Source organism: Giraffa tippelskirchi, chromosome 7, assembly GCF_054371585.1.
Source record: "Giraffa tippelskirchi isolate mGirTip1 chromosome 7, T2T-mGirTip1v1.2.pri, whole genome shotgun sequence".
NCBI classification, from domain to species: domain Eukaryota; kingdom Metazoa; phylum Chordata; class Mammalia; order Artiodactyla; family Giraffidae; genus Giraffa; species Giraffa tippelskirchi.
This window is the reverse complement of record NC_137281.1, coordinates 90,632,993-90,650,397: the sequence shown is the minus strand read 5'-3', so window position 1 is coordinate 90,650,397 and position 17,405 is coordinate 90,632,993. Positions and strand designations below refer to the sequence as shown.

Below are 17,405 nucleotides of genomic sequence, written 5' to 3'. Positions count from 1 at the left end.
TTAATGGTGAATATATTAAGTATTGCTTCTCATAATTATGTTGGAAATTATCAGTGAAATTAATTTATAATGCTTTCACTACAGTTGAGGGATAGCTTTTCTGTGAGGTCTTTTTTTTTTTTTTTAAATGTCAAAAAAAGTGGTCTGTAGCTCAAATACTAGAAGTTTTTGAGTCATAGTCTGTGACTCAGACTGTGAATTCAAGTCATCTGATGCTGCTATTCCAGAGGTAAGTGGCTACTCTTTGTTTCACCACTTTCTTGTGTTGTTAAGAAGAGTGGACACTAGCTTAAAAAGTACCAGGTTCCAATAGTGAGGAGCCATCCTTTCAAATGTCTCACCAAAATGGGCATCAATGTAAGTTAGTTTAGCTCTTCGTAATCATCCCAGTTTAAAAAATTAAAAAGAATTTATCTCCATCTTTCAATTTCCTTCTCTTCCTGGTTTCTTGTTCACAGAACTACAAACTGCTCTGACACAATCAGCTCAATGGGAAGCTTATGTTTGCTTCTAAATGAGGATTATAGTTCATTTTATGCATTACTAATTTAATGAGCCTGCAACATCTATATCATTATAAATATGCTTATCTTTAAATAAGACATATATATTAAATATATAGCCTCGCTGAATAGAAGGAATTTTTTTTCTATTTGATTATGTTAAATGAATACTATAAATATTATGGATATACCACTTCACTTCACTTTCATATACCACTTTACCAAAATTATTTTTAAGGAAAATTTCCTCTTATTAGTCAAAAAAACTGAAGATATCTTGTTAAAAGATGTCTAGAGATTTCATTATGTTAAAGTCATCATTATGATCTTTATTCTGAGTTGTGTTTGATTCTTAAAAAGATATCTTCTTTGGTGATGATATTCTAAAGGAAATAAGGGCAAATTTTGAAATGTTGGTAAATAATTATTCTTAAAACATCTTTGATTCAATTGTTTTCTGCTATTTTGAAAACTGAGAGATATTGTTTAAATAAAGTGGGACTTCCATGGTGGCCCAGTGGCTGAGATTCTGAGCTACCAATCCAGGGGGCCCGGCTTCAATCCCTGGTCAAGGAACTAAACCCCCACATGCCACAACTAAGAGTTCTCATGCTGCTACTAAAGACACTGCATGCCACAACTAAGACCCAGTGCAGCCAAATAAATAAATATCTTTACATAAATAAATAAACAGACTAAAATACAATCTTTCACATAGTGAATTTTAAGGGAGCTTGTGACAGCAACAAGAAGAGCTTTAGAAGAAAGTCTCTTGGTTTTTATTTTTTGTTTTTGGCAATACATCTCATATGTTATATTCATCCTTCAGTTCAGTCGTGCAGTATGTCCGACTCTTTGCAACCCCATGGACTGCAGCACGCCAGGCCTCCCTGTCCATCACTATCTCCTGCAGTTGACTCAAACCCATGTCCATTGAGTTGGTGATGCCATCCAACCATCTCATTCTTTGTCGTCCCCTTCTCCTGCCTTCAATCTTTCCCAGCATCAGGGTCTTTTCAAATGAGTCAGTTCTTTGCATCAGGTGGCCAAAGTATTGGAGTTTCAGCTTCAGTATCAGTCCTTCCAAAGAATATTCATCCTTAATGACATATATTTTAAGTGTATATGAAACCAGATAAATTAAGCATTAGTCACTCAGTCATGTCTGACTCTTTTCGACCCCGTAGACTGTGGCCCACCCAAGCTCCTTGGTCCGTGGGATTTTCCAGGCAAGAATACTAGAGTGGGTTGCCATACCTTTCTCCAGGGGATCTTCCCAACCCAGGAAATGAACCTGGGTCTCCTGCATTGCCTGCAGACTTTTTACCGTCTGAGCAACCAGGGAAGCCCTGTGATAAATTATCATGTGAAATTAATCATAATGGGGTGAATAATAATGACTTTCACTGCAAAAAATAAAGGATTAAATACCAAGTTGTAAATGAGCCATGGTGCAATATAAATGTCTTTAAATAAGAGATCGCAAAATATATAAATAATTTATTATATGAATTTTTTTTTATTTTCTTCTGGTATCATAGGGGGAAAACGATAGAAAATCTCCTAATGAAAATAGTTCAAGAAAAAGACAGAGAGAACCTGAAGTAATAATGCCAGAGCTAAAATCACTTAAATCTGTAGGAAGTGTAAGATTCAAACTATTTTTAAATGATAGCATATGTGTCCTCTCATTTTGAACTGAATGGCATTAATTGCCCTTATATATGAAGCTTTTACTGAAAAAAAGACATAAGACAAATAATTTTTATCTCTATTTCAAGATTTCTTTATTTGAAAAGAAGATGAAATTTAACAAATTTGGTCCACTGGCAAAGAAAGTTCAAGCAGCTTAGAATTACACATTTACAAAGAGTCAGGGCCAAAGGGCTTATTCAGAACAGGACAAGATTTACCCAAGACATGTTTTAGAATATTTGATACATTTTCCTGAATGAATCGAACTGCCTGCCCTAATAAAAGTTTCAAATGCCTTAGCAGTAAAGTGAGTTGTCTATCTGTCTTCTCTCCACAGTCTGCGAACCATGAATAAGTCAGGAATATCCAGCGTGACACAGTTTGTCTTGTTGGGCTTTCCTGGTCCCTGGAAAATGCAGATCATCTTCTTCTCAATGATTCTGTTGGTCTACATCTTGACTCTAACTGGGAACATAGCCATCATTTGTGCTGTGAGGTGGGACCACCAACTCCATACCCCTATGTACGTGTTCCTGGCCAACTTCTCCTTCCTAGAGATATGGTATGTGACCTGCACAGTCCCCAATATGCTGGTCAATTTTCTTTCCAAAACCAAAACCATATCCTTCTCTGGTTGCTTCACTCAATTCTACTTCTTCTTTTCCCTGGGCACAACTGAATGCTTCTTCCTCTGTGTCATGGCTTATGATCGCTACCTTGCCATCTGTCATCCACTGCACTATCCCACCATCATGACTGGGAAGCTCTGTGCCATTCTAGTGTCTCTTTGTTGGCTCACTGGTTTCTTAGGACATTCAGTTCCTATTCTCTTCATTTCTCAACTACCATATTGTGGTCCCAACATCATTGATCACTTTCTGTGTGATGTGGACCCACTGATGTCATTGTCCTGTGCCAGCTCACCCATAATAGAGCATGTATTCCATTCTGTGAGCTCTCTTATCATCATCCTGACCATTTTGTACATCCTTGGATCCTATACCTTGGTGCTCAGAGCTGTGCTTCGGGTTCCTTCTTCAGCTGGGCGGCAAAAGGCCTTCTCTACCTGTGGATCCCACTTAGTTGTTGTATCTCTGTTCTATGGAACCATTATGGTGATGTATGTGAGCCCCACATCTGGCAACTCAGTTACTATGCATAAAATCATCACACTGATATACTCTGTAGTGACACCAGTCTTAAATCCCCTCATCTACAGCCTACGAAACAGGGACATGAAATTTGCCCTCCATAAGGTCCTCTGTGGAATGAGAATTATGCAAACTTCATGAAAAGGTTTTGTGAAACTCGACGACTCTCTTCCTGCAAGTGGTAAAATAATCCTCTTCTTACAATCCAAACTGATTTGGTTCTATTCATAATCAACATGCTACTTTTGTGAACAGCAAGATTCATCACATATTTGATTATATTCTGATGCACTTTTAGTTTCATAAATGTGGTTCCATAGGAAGAGACTGCCACCTGACCATATGGTAAAAATAACTCTTAAAAATTCTTAATATTTGCTTCCAGGAAGATTTCAATTTTTTCAATGTGAAATCTCTGGCCACACAACATTAAGAGATACAAATCAAATTGGTTATTTGTTTACATGGCTGTCTAACGCTTTGTTTAAAGGACACATAACACAGGGACTTCCCTGGTGGTCCAGTGGTTAAGACTCTGAGCTCCCAATGCAAGAAGGGACCCAGGTTAGAACCCTGGTCAGAGAACTAGATTCTGCATACCGCAACTGAAGATCCAGCACAGGGCAACAAAGATCCCATGTGCCACAACTAAGATCTGGCACAGCCATATAAAGTTTTTAAAAGACACATAACTCATAAGATGTCCATTGTCCTGAATTTTTGGCAAAACTCCACACATCACTGTTGCATACACTAAGAGAGTATTAAGCCAGTGTTGTGTTACAATTTTTAGTTCATCGTCTTCATCAATAGTATACAAGGGGAGGGCTATAAGTTTGTTTGAAACTATGAGTAAGAATATTGTTGGTGATTTGTCAGTATGCAATCCTCATAAGGAAAATTAAAATTACATCAAGAGATCCACTCAGAGGGCTTGCCCTTGTCCCCTGGAGTTTAAGAGACACATGTTCTGTCCCTAGTTCACACCTGGAAAAAAATGTAAAGACTATAGAAGAGCTGGCTATGAGAGCAGAGTAGAAAGAACTGGGCTATAACTGGAGGAAACTGACTTCTTACCAATAATATCACAAATACAGAATTTTTTGGTCTAGTTGAAACTCACAGAAGGTAACAAATCTGAAACATCTTGAAAGGGATCCCTCCCAAAAGTACTACTTGGAGAAGTAAGGCAATCCCCAAAGTTAGTCTATATGGAATGGGTCACTCGAATCCAGAAATGAAAGAAATCGTAAGTAGCCAGTCCATGAAGTATTGCCCACATCAGGGAACTGCAGTTTAGGTTGCTCCCCTTCGCACCAAAAAAATAAATAAATCCATGAAGTGAAAATTAACATACAAACTTTTGTCAAGCCTATAATACAACAATACCAGTAAAGGAGAAGCCTTTCTACCATTACGTCTCTCCCCTCTCAAACCTAAAGTAACCAGAGGCAGTATAGACTTGTGGGAAGGGAGAAATGAAAGAGCAGGTGGGAAAGAAGCAGATCAAAAGCCTGAGTCAGACTGTCTTGAGGAATAAGTTTTAATTCGTACAAAAAATTAAAATTTGGTTTCAGATTGTACCTGGATTTTAAAAATCCCTGTATTAATACTACAAGTCATCAGAAAAACTATCATATTTGTCCAAGATAATACCCACAGGTGGAAACAAACAGAACATCAGAAAGTATTTGCAGTAGACATGGTCAGAAAAACTAAAGTTTCTTTATGTTTATACCCTCCAATGTCCAAATCATCCCATTAAATAGTTACAAGTACAAATGTTTAAACATTGCTGTAGTTTAAAAATGGAATAAAACTCTCACCTGAAGACCAAAAGGTATCTCTTTGAAAGTCCTCCTGGGCGACTGGAGAGTACTATGCTTCAAGGGTGGGTAGAGGGATCTAAAAAAAGGTAGGAAAAGGAATCAGAAAATGTGCTTGGAAAGCGACAAAAGACAGCTTGAAATATCCATCACAGTTCTGCCTTGATTGAGCCCCAATATTTTAATGACTCAGCTGAACTTATTAGCTGAAAAAAGAACAGAAATATTTTGTATAAAGCTCAACAGGTCATAAGTATCTACTGTTGCAACTTACTAGATGTTGAATGTGTATTTATATCTTTCATTAAGATTCAACTCACACACCACTTCCACCAGAAAAGCCTTTCTAATATCCTCAGGTTCAACTATGTGTCCTTCTGTAATGCATCTAGAATACACCAGATCATATTCCCTCACTGTACTTGCAGATGCTTTGAGGTAAGTCTATTATGTGTTTGCGTCTCTTTCCTTAGCCTATAAGCTCTTTGAAGATAAAGACACTATTTTTCATTTTTATCCCCAGCATCAGCATGTTAACTAACTAGTAAGCAGGTAGTGAAAGAAACAGTTTTTAGAAATGGATGAGTGAACTAGTTCCTGATCAGTCCTCACTAGATTTAAATGTTTTAGTCACAAAGCTAACTGGTTATTTACATTTTTAATATTTAAGAAATTATCTGTTTTTAAAACTACATTTTGATATGTGCTTTTATTACAAAATAACGTACACTTGTCATAAATTTTTCAAACAATACATACAAGCGTAAAATTAAGGATAAATGTTCCCATCCTTCTTTCTCACAATCCCATTTCCTACAAATAACAAGTTTAATACTGGTCAGTTTCTAACATACATAAGCACTGCAAATGTATACACATATAATGGTTTTAATTTCTTTAAACTGATTATATTATATAAATATTTTAATTATCTTAAAATTTTATAACTTTCTAATCAAATGAATACAAACATATATGCCTCATAACTTAATATTGTCTTCTTTGTGAATAAGCAGTAGGGCTTTTCCGGTGGCTCAGATGGTAAAGAATCTGCCTGCAATGTGGGAGACCCAGGTTCGATCCCTGGGTAGGGAAGATCCTCTGGAGAAGGAAATGACAACCCACTCCAGTATTCTTGCCTGGAGAATTCCATGGACAGAAGAGTCTGGTGGGTTACAGTTACATTAATTTTTCCCCTATTACCAGATACATTTTTAAACTGCCTTGTTCTCACATAGGTTCAAGATATTAAAAAAAAAAAAAAAACAGTTCTAGGAAGGATCTTGTTAGAGACAATAATAAATCTATCACAAATCCATTTTTAAATTATATGATATGCCATGCATACATAAACATCTATGTAATGTATAAAGAATTTTATAAGTTTAAAGAATATGAAATTCAGAAATATCTGTGAATTTCTTTATTCACAGTAGAAAAACATGGAATATTATCAACATTTTATTAGCATCGTGTGAGCCTATCACCGAAATCAATCTCCCTATGCAACCAAGGGGAAAAGAGAATGTTTGTGTTAATTCTCTTGGTTTTCTTTGGCTTTACCACTCATCTCTCAATAAAAATGATAGAGCAGGAAACTCCAAAGACCTATTCCTCTACAGAGAAACTGAAAATACAGGCAAAAAATTATCAGAATCATCTTTATTAAAATTCTGGAAGATATTCAAAAATTTGCAACAACCAAATGAATACTCATTAAAAAAAAAAAAAAGACAAACAAAACATGGTCGGAGAACCTTGTGACATTTTAGCTTACCTTTGCCACATCTCCTTCGCCCATCCAGATCACCTCAGCTCAGAAGCATTTTAAAGATAGCAGGCCATATTCCTAGAAGGGATTCCTGGTCCCAGAGGAAACAGAATGGACCTCCTTCTCAAAAGTTTCCTGTTTGTTTTGACCTATCTAGGGGTTCCCTAAAACATTTCAACAGAGGGTTTGCCTTCATTTCACCTAACTTAGAATTCTTTCAGAGAAACAGCCACATGGAGGATATTCCTCAAAAACACAAAAAGGCAAATTAACCAACCACTGCCACCCAGGGCAAAGGATATCAATTGAGACAAATATGAGACACACCAGGGCTTTCATGGTGGTCTAGTGGTTAAGAATTCACCTTGCAGTGCGGGGGACACCTGTGTGATCCCTATAGGGAAGATTTCAAATGCCGTGGAGCAACTAAGCCCACGCTCCGCAACAAGAGAGGCCATCACAATGAGAAGCCCAGGCATCACAACTAGAGAGTAGCCCCTGCTTGCCACAACTAGAGAAAGCCCGTGCACAGCAATGAAGACTCAGCACAGCCAAAAATAAAATAAATAAATAATTTTTATAAAAAAGAAATAATAGCTGAAAACTTCCCAACCTAGGAAAGATATGGTCCTCCAGGTACATGAAGCCAATAGGTCCCAAGACAGATTCAACTCAGAGAGGAATTTATCCATTCACCTAGTGATGTACATTGGGTTGTTTCCAATTATTGGTCATTAGAAGTAAACTGCTAGAAACATTTGTGTACAAGCCATTTTGGGGGGTATCCATTTTTTATTTTGGGCAAAAAACTAAGGGTGAAATTGCTTTATCAAATGGTACATGCATGCTTAACTTTTTAAGAAGCTGTCAAACTGTCTGATTCAGAAATTTCACTCTAGCTATACCTAAAGGAAGCAAAACACTAATTCTAAAAGATTCATGCATCCCAAATGTTCATAGCAGCATTATTTACAATAACCAATATATGGAAGCAAACATGAGCACCCATCAACAGATGAATGAATAAAGAAGATGTGATACACACACACATGCACACACACACAATGAAATACCACCCAGCCATAAAGAAAAGTGAAATTTTGCCATTTTCAACATCGTGTATGGATCTGGAGGATATTAGGCTGAGTGAAATGAGTCAAGACAGAGAAAGACAAATACTATATGTTATTTATATGTGAAGCCTAAAAATAAAAGAAAAATGAATGAACACAACAGAAACAGATTCATAAATACATAGAACAAACTACAGTAGTGGTTATCAGTGGGGAGAAGGAAAAGGGAAGGGGCAAGATAGTGATAGGGTACAAACTTCTATGTATAAGATAAATAAGCTACAAAGATATATTGTAGAGCACAGGGAATTATAGCCAACATTTTATAATAACTTTAAATGAAGAATAATCTCTTTTACACCTGAAACATATAATTCTGTGAATAATTTCTATACATCAATTTTTAAAATTCTTTATTTTATATTGGAGTATAGTTGATTTACAATGCTGTGTTAGTTTCAGGTGTACATCAAAGTGATTCAGTTATACATATACATATATCCATTCTTTTTCAGATTCATTTCCCATGTAGGTTATTATAGAATATTGAGTAGAGTTCCTTGTGCTATGCAGTAGGTCCTTGCTGATTCCCTATTTTATATATAGTAGTGTGTACACACTAATCCAAAATTCCTAATTTATCCCTCCCCCACCACCATGTTTCTCCTTTGGTAACCATAAGATTTCAAAGTCTGTAAGTCTGTTACTGTTTTGTAAATAAGTTCATTTGTATCATTTTTTAGATTCCATATACAAGTGGTATCATATATGTCTCTGTCTGACTTGCTTCACTTAGTATAATAATCTTTACATCTATCCATGCTTCTGTAAATGGCATTATTTTGTTCTTATTTATGGCTGAGTAACATTCCATTGTGTATATGTACTGCATCTTCTTTATCCATTCCTCTCTTGATGGACATTTATGTTACTTCCATGTCTTGGTTATTGTAAATAGTGCTGAATTGAGCATTGGTTACATGTGTCTTTCTGATTTATGGTTTTCTCTGGGTATATTCCCAGGAGTGAGATTGCTGAATCATATGGTGGTGGTGGTAGTGATTTAGTCTCTAAATTGTGTCTGACTCTTGCAACCCCACGGACTGTAGCCTACCAGGCTTCTCTCTCCATGGGATTTCCCAGGCAAGAAAACTGGAGTGAGTTGCCATTTTCTTCTCCAAGGGATCTTCCCAATCCAAGGATCAAACCCAGATCTCCTGCATTGCAGGTGGATTCTTTACTGACTGAGCCACCAAGGAAGCTGAATCATATAGTAGTACTATTTTTAGTTTTTTAAGGAACCTCCATACAGTTCTCCATAGTGGTTGTACCAATTTACATTCCCACCAACAGTGTAGGAGGGTTCCCTTTTCTCCACATCAATACTGGTTTCCAATCCATAAGTAAGTTATATTTTTACATTTATTTACCTTTCATTTCCCACAGCTATGTTTTTGGTTTCCATTGTGTAGGTCTTTCATATCTTTTATCATGTTTACCTTTGTCAATGGAATTTTCCAGGTAAGAATATTCGGGTGGGTTGCCATTTCCTACTCCAAAATTCTTAATTTCCCATAGCTATTATTTTTTCATATCTTTTGTCAAGGTTAACTCTATTTAATATTTTTGAAGCTACTGCAAATGGCATTTTAATTTATCAATTTCTGCTTGCCACTAGTACTTGTATATAGAATACATTTTTGTATAAGATTCTTTGATCTTAAAATCTTGCAAAATTCATGTTGACTTGAAACAAATAGACTGCCAGATATTTCTCCAGGAAAAAAAGAAGTTTATTCAGGATCAGCCTAGAATTGCAATTCAGTGTCTGCAATCATGATGACCCACATCAGCTCCCTACATGGTCAAGGGAAGGAAAAGGCTACGGAAAACAGAGTCCATGGTTTTTCATGGGCTGAGTGCTTGCCAGGATAGAAGAGGAGCTTATCTTGTTGCTGGGCTCTGCTACCGTGACAGGGCAAGAAAGTTCCTTTTCTGGTTGCCTAACTCTGTTTCATTGAAGTTTATGTTTATCATGAGTTTACACTCACTTATTAATTCTAGTAGACTTTTTGTAGATTTCATTGAATTTTCTATATAAATTATCATTTCATAGCCAATGAAAAACAATATAGTTCTATCAATGTAAATGCCATTTATTTCTTTTCTTTGTCTGATTGCACTAACACTTCCAATACAATGTTGAATAGAAGTGGTAAGAACGTACCCAGTGCACATAAGGAGGTAAATAAATGTCTTTAAATGAATGCATGAAATGTATCAACCCCAGATGCCAAGTGATTTTTTTTTTAACATTTTCAGCTGGATTTTGTTAAAAAACAAAAAAAGCAGCCGATCAGATCAACATTACGATTCAAGAACCTAACTGAAATATGCACTTGACAATGAAGCACATCTGAACATGGAGTAAAAAAAGTTTTCAAAAAAACTATCAAACATACCATCTCCAGATACCCAAATTATAAATCACTTCTGCAGGCCTTTTGTTGAGTGGAATCATAAACAAAGAACAGAAGATTTATTGCTGTGAAAACAAATCTGTAGTACAATAGTATGAATCTTGGGTGTAAAGCATAATCAGTTGAATAAAGTTAGGAAGTTGAAACTCTATTAAGAAATTTGTGTGTGGTGAGGAAAGCCTGTAAGCCAGTTCACCCAAGAACAGCTGAGATATCTAACTTGTTCAGTAAGACCAGATACCACTTTAAATTTCCATTTTTTGAAGGCAATTAAAAATTACAATTCCGACAGCCCACAAACCAAAAGAATAAAAACTGTAGAAAGCAATTAAAACTACATTCAAAGAGCCACTTTTTTCAGCTCAATTTCAGCACTCCAAGGGAAAAAAAAAAATCCATGACTCTCATAGATGAAAACAGAATGAATGTTGTTGGAATCAGTTATTTTTCCCCATGAGGTATAAAATCTATATAGAAATTTGATACTATACTATAACAAATTGTACTTCTTATAGTTGTTTTAATTTCCTTTAAATCCTGTTTAATATAGTTGGTTTTTTAAATTATAAAAATGTTTTCATGCTTCTGAATCTGGTTCCAGTTCTTTTTCATTTATTTTTATATCAGTATTTAATATACTGGCTACCAGTTCTAATTAGAAAAAAATTCTTAGACATTTCTTCATTATGACAGCACATTCAGCAGAAATCACTGATATGCAAGCAAACCATAAAAGGTGCAGCTCTCTGGAAAGCACAGTTCATAGATTGTTTCAGTCTGAGTTTTCTTTATGATGATTCTTGATGAACTACTCTTTCAGTCTTGTAAACATCAGTGTGCACAGTCTCGCTACTATGTAGTTGCATGTCCTTGGACAGGAAGGCTGGTTCACAGCTAGTGAAAGTGAGGGCAGTCTAAAGTTTTAAGGGCTGATAAACCTTACATTCTGCAGCAGGAAAGCACTTTTCCTTTTTTTGCTACTTAAGAATGTGACAGAAATGTATGCTCAGGTAGCCCAGTCAATCCTTATGTTTTCCTTTTTTTTTGCAAATTTGCTCTCAGAATATTTCTGAGAAGAGTGACATTTCGAAGAAGCCACTGCAGTCTCTGATGCTGAGCACATGGCTGTCCTCATCTGTGGCTTTATCCAGGCACTGGTTACTATTCACATGCTACAGGGTCAATTTCACTGGGTCATACTCCCAAAGCTGGTTGCCTTTAAGGTGGTGGCATTTGAGCATTGTGACTGGGTCATTAAGTTTGGAGACATCTAAGCAAAGGTCATCTGTTCTAATTTCTTTCTTGGCAGTGTAAGAGAAAACCTGATTACCTCCCGTACCATGACAGTTAAATCCCAGCTTTTTCAATCTCTTTTCTAGCCATGTTATCTAGACACTGATTTGTTTCCACATTTCGTATCTCTCCCAAAGAGAAATAGTGATGTGAAATCTGAGAATCAGGATAAATATTCTCTAGGTACAAAGAGAATGGTCTGCATCGGAGTTTGTGCCTTAGACAAAGTCTTGATGACATAGCTCCATAATCTACCTTTGTAACACCTGGAGAAATTACATAGAAGAAATTCTTGAATTTATCCATCCACACTTCTGCAAGTTGTCTATTATTTTTATTGATACTCTGCCCCATGCCTTCTGGAAATGTGTAGGGTATAGCTTTCCGAAACACATGTCCAACATGTGAGCAAGTAACAATCTCCAAAGTTCTTCCACACTGCCAAATCCTGAAGGAAAATTCTATGTTTTCTCCTCCCCAAATATCCATTCCAGCATCATATGTTCCAATTTCCTGAAACTAATCTCTGTCTATAGAAAAAAGGCCTCCTGCCATTGTACGTGTTCTCACAGGAAGTCTGATCACCTTTCCTTCTGTCTATTGCTCTTTGGGGAACGGGATACCAGCGAAAGTTGAGCTTCCAGTTGAATCCACCGTAGGTCATGTCAGAACCTGCCATGTACTCAAAAGTATCATCACTGATCACATCTATGATAGGATAGACCACTGTCTTCCTGTCACGTTTGATACTGGCTAAGCAAGGCTCCAGACACCCCACTGTGCACTCACAGTGCACATCTAAAAAGGTGATCACTTCGCCTTGAGACACAGCAGCGCCTCTTAACCTAGCTCTGATCAATCCAGAAATTTGCTCCATTCGAATGATGTGAACAGGTACTTTTAATTTTTTCACATAACTCTCTAGAGGTCTTTCCAAAAAGTCTCTTTCACTGGCATCATCTACTAGAACAATTTCTTCTAGCATGTGTCTTGGTAAGCGATTAATGGTGCTATGGACAGTTTGCATAAGTGTGCTCCAAGCCTCATTTGTGGAAAAACAATCACCACACTGGTTGTAAGAAGGTTATCTGGATACACCTTTGTTTTACACCCTTCTAACCTAACATCTGGTAAAGATCTGTTGAGTGCAATCATCTCACTTGCCATTAAATCGAACTGATTGATTTTAAACATCTCTTTCATCTTTTCTTGATCCTCTTTAGGAATGACGACTGGTTTCCCCATTTCTCCAGGACTTTCATGAGGCTTTTGTACTGGCTCTAGAACATCCTCAGCAGGAAGTTCTTTTTTTTTTCATCACATTTGTTGCATTCACTGAAGTAAAGCAGCAGGAACATATCCAAGAGTACCCAAATCCAGAAGGTGGCTAGGATCATCTTGTAGTATGCAAATTTTTTCATGGCACTTTAAGTCAAAGGCAAAATTTTAAAATATATATATATATAAATATACCAAGATCATGAAAATTATTCCAATCCAATTTCATCAGAGATCACTTTCATAACCCCGAAGTGGCTTTTCAAGTGAATTCACATCCCAAATCCACATGTCCCACATCTCCAGCTCACTCTGCGAGCGGCGGCAGCGGGCACTCCTTGGGGCCGGCCTGGGCGGTGGCAGCGCAGTCCCGTGGGCCACAATACGGGTGCTACTCTCAGGCCGCACTCCGCTTCACCACCTTCACAGCCACGCAAGTCATTATTTTCGACCAAATGGTCAGGTCAAATTACCTGGACCTGTCATCAATTTCCTCTTCAACTGTCTTGTTTCAGCATCTTAAATATCACTGTCTTTTGCTCTCTGTCTGCTTTTACTTTTTTGGGGGTGGTGCACTCACCTTCCTTCATGTGAAACTAACCCAATTTGTATAGCCACTATATGCTAATCTTTTTTAAATGTAAGCCTATTTCCAGGTATATTAATTATCTTGCACAGTTAGAAAAGGTAAGAAAATGTACTCTATTTGTTATTTTTAAATGGAGGTTTTAAAAAGAGGCAGGAAAAGAAACTTCTACTGCTACTGTCATGAGTGTTTGAGTCATCTATAGTATACACCATAACTTTTTACACTTTTCCCAACCAACATAAGATTTTTATTTCCCTGTCATGTATTTATTTTAAATAGTGACTCTATAAGATTAGTCTGTGAACTGGTGATGGTTTAGGTGTACCAGAATTTCTTGAGTAACATTAAAATAAGGATTTCCAGGATCCACTTTAAAGATTCTGATTTAAGAAATTTGGCAAAAGGCTTGCATATCTATTCTTTTAAAAAGCTCCCAAAGTAATTATGAAACAGATTTGGGAGATAGTGCTTTTTAGACCATTACTCTTGCCTGGAAAATCCCATGGACAGAGGAGCCTGGTGGGCTGCAGTCCATGGGGTCATGAAGAGTCGGACACGAGTGAGCGACTTCACTTTCACTTTTCACTTTCATGCATTGGAGAAGGAAATGGCAACCCACTCCAGTGTTCTTGCCTGGGGAACCCCAGGGATGGCGGAGCCTGTTGGGCTGCCGTCTATGGGGTCGCACAGAGTCGGACACGACTGAAGCGACTTAGCAGCAGCAGCAGCAATCTTCTGGATGTCAATTAAGTAAAAATTTTGGCTCAATTCTTCTAATTTCCACTTTTCTGGGTAAAAAGGTGTGAATGCTCTACTCTTCTGCAGGAGTAGAGCAGAGAGAACAGACATCTTTAGGCCAGAAAAATCAAGTGTAAGAAGAGATGCACTTAATAGAACTTAAAAATGCATGAGGTCAGGAACCAGGTAGATCATCACCAATAAAAGCACAAGTGCTTCCTGGAGACCAGGTTAGGAAAAGAGTCTAATGTCCAGACATCCAGGACATTTAATTCAAATTACCATCTACTAAATCTGACTTAGCCACAAGGTCTGATTTAGTTTAGTGTACTAATTTTATTATCAAATAGGCAGCAATAGATCATTTTGAGTCTGCATCTCTAGGTACAAATGAATAAAGACCTATTTTTAAATGGGCAACAGAAGTGAGTAAAAATAATCATTCTGATCTTGATCCACTTATGGTCTCTCACTCACTTTGACTAATTTTTGTGCGCTTCTGAATTTTTCTCAATGCAGCCTTCATGTCCTTGTTCCGAAGACTATAGATTAGTGGATTTACAAGTGGAGTCAAGGAGGAGTAGAACAAGGTTACAATCTTCTGTATCCCAGCTGGATTTCCAGAAGTTGGGCTGATGTACATGACCATGAGGGTTCCATAAAACAGTGACACGACTACCAAATGGGAGCCACAGGTGGAGAAGGTCTTACGTCTGCCAGCAGCTGAAGGAACACGCAACACTGCTCTGAGAACCAGGGTGTAAGACCCCAGAATGAAAAAGAAGGTGATAAAGATAATAAGAGAGCTCAGTATAGAACAGGAAAGCTCAATTCCAGGGGCAGCGATGCAGGACAGGGCCATAAGGGGACCAGGGTCACAGACAAAATGATCAATGGTATTGGGGCCACAAAAGGGGAGCTGTGTGATGAAGTAGATAGGGACTGGATAGCAGAGGAAGGCTGTTACCCAGCAGAGGCCCACCAAGTTCATGCAGAGACGGCTGCTCATGATGGTGGGATAGTGGAGAGGTCGGCAGATGGCCAAATATCGATCAAAAGCCATGAGGGGCAGTAAGAAGGTCTCAGTGGTGCCCATGGAGAAGAAGAAGTAGAACTGGAAGAAGCAGGCAGTGAAAGAGATGGTTTTGGTCTCAGATAGGAAGCTCCTTAACATATTGGGAACCGTGGTGTTGATGTAACACATCTCCAGGAATGAGAAGTTGGCCAACAGAGTGTACATGGGAGTGTGGAGTCTGTGATCCAGCTTCACTGCAAAGACAATGGCCCCATTCCCCATCAGTGTGAGGATGTAGGACACAGAGAAGAGCACAAAGAGGAGGACTTGAAGCTCTCCAGAGCAGGGAAAACTCAGGAGTATGAATTCAGTCACCGTGTTGACTCCTGACACATTCATGTTTTTCTAAAGGGTGAAGAGAAAAAAATTATAATCACAAAGATGACTTTATTCTTCAATCCTCGGGAATATTTCCTCTTAAAAGGGTTCTAAAGCCCTCAAGATCCTATTATTTTATTAAATAAATAATAACCTAACCATACTACTGAAGACTGTCAAACTTTACGAATGCTAGATATTCTAATGCTGACTTTGAATTTTGGACTTTCTGATTCCTCTTTCAGTATTTTCTCAGATACAGCAATGACAGGATCTTATGAAATAAGCAGCTTGCAGGTTAGTGACAACACTTACAAATGTAAGTAAGTATGATAATCATGTATTTTTATCTATAGAATAAAATATAAAAGATTCTTAATATTGGACACAGAATTTCAATTACTCGGATCTTTGGAATTACAGACACAAGCGATAGGAATTAGAAGAGGAGAGAGTAAAAGGTAACATAACACACTGAAATCTTTATGCATTTCATTTTTATTTTGGATCAGTGTTGCAACTATAAGTGTTGACATCTTAACACAATCTGATAACCAAAAAGTGTCAAATGTGCTATCCTTTCTTCAGTATTCATGATCATTTGTAGTTCAAGAAAAGTTTGAAGTCCAGATACCTACATAAAGACTTCAATCTCGTCCCATGTTTTACTTATTGAATTAAAATATTTCTTTAAAACTTTGGTCTAAATTAAAACTCTATTTACAATTTTTTTTTTTTACATGAGCAATGTATCTGGTATATTACTTAAGGATTTTTGAGGTTTTTGCCTGAGGTGTCAGAATTCCTATAAAGTCCCCTATTCTGGTTTAGGGACAGTTTCAGAAAATAACAAATACTTACAATGCTATTGTCAGTAGTTTGGTCAAAGTCACTTGTTTTCTGAATCTCCTCTGTTAATGAGGGTCAGTTATTATTTGCACCAAAATGACCAGAAGTGACATGACTGAGTCATGATGCTTATTCGGGAAAATATACACACACAATACAGACCCAGACACTTTTAATAAAAGTTTTCCAGCTAAGAATGTCTATTAATGTATTAGTTATAACATTAATTACTTTCCATATCACATAAAGTTAGACCTTTAAAAATAATCTTGATGATTGCAATTAGTGACACAATGCATGAGAGAAATTCAGAATTTTTCGTATCACACTGCAAGGCTCCTCTTCAGTCTGTGAATAGATCATATATGGCAGAGCAATGCTGTGAAGAATTCCCTGAAGCAGGAATTGAGAGTTACCCAGAAGCCAAAGTAACCTTGAGAAAAGGGTGAAAATAGTAAGAAGTATTTGGTGCTAATGTGTAGGAGGATTCCAATGGCTTTAGAAACCATGTGGGAGTGAACTCACCAACCTGGGTTGCTCAGTCATCGCCTTGCTCTCCCTCCTTGCAGCGGAGACCATAGGCTCTGTGGCAGAGCCAAACACAGCTAAAAACAGGGAGGGCTTAAGTTTTTCTGTCCTGCTCATCATAACTGCTTTGCCAGTTATTTCTAGATGTCGCTTTGCTAACAACTTTTTTCCCCCAAAGGTTCTGACTGGGTACAACTCCTTGATTAATAACGACAAAATTTACATATGGTTGAGGTTC

The 17,405-nt window shown here is 37.4% G+C and overlaps 3 protein-coding genes and 1 pseudogene across 10 annotated transcripts in view; 1 reads left to right on the top strand and 3 right to left on the bottom strand.

The window, feature by feature from the left end:
* The window catches only part of LOC145512707 (uncharacterized), a 199,225-nt gene that overhangs the window by 174,833 nt on the left and 6,987 nt on the right, over positions 1-17,405 (bottom strand). For all 7 annotated transcript variants that reach the window (XR_014058690.1, XR_014058689.1, XR_014058691.1 and 4 more), the window contains exon 2: positions 5,176-5,254. The gene's annotated coding sequence lies outside the window, so the exon portion shown is untranslated. The remainder of the gene's footprint in view (positions 1-5,175; positions 5,255-17,405) is intronic.
* On the top strand, positions 2,543-3,490 carry LOC145512710 (olfactory receptor 11H7). The gene has a single exon (XM_081507002.1). The coding sequence runs from the start codon at positions 2,546-2,548 to the stop codon at positions 3,488-3,490; it is 945 nt and encodes a 314-aa protein (XP_081363128.1). The 5' UTR covers positions 2,543-2,545.
* On the bottom strand, positions 9,616-13,213 carry LOC145512680 (polypeptide N-acetylgalactosaminyltransferase 1 pseudogene; annotated as a pseudogene). The gene has a single exon (XR_014058686.1). The product of XR_014058686.1 is annotated as a polypeptide N-acetylgalactosaminyltransferase 1 pseudogene (transcript).
* LOC145512692 (olfactory receptor 11H6-like) lies at positions 14,867-15,811 on the bottom strand. Its single transcript, XM_081506981.1, has one exon. It carries the CDS (start codon positions 15,809-15,811, stop codon positions 14,867-14,869), a length of 945 nt encoding a protein of 314 aa, XP_081363107.1.

Coding starts and splice junctions, on each gene's coding strand:
- LOC145512692 (XM_081506981.1), bottom strand. CDS start 15,811: ATGAATGTGTCAGGAGTCAACACGGTGACTGAATTCATACTCCTGAGT.
- LOC145512710 (XM_081507002.1), top strand. CDS start 2,546: ATGAATAAGTCAGGAATATCCAGCGTGACACAGTTTGTCTTGTTGGGC.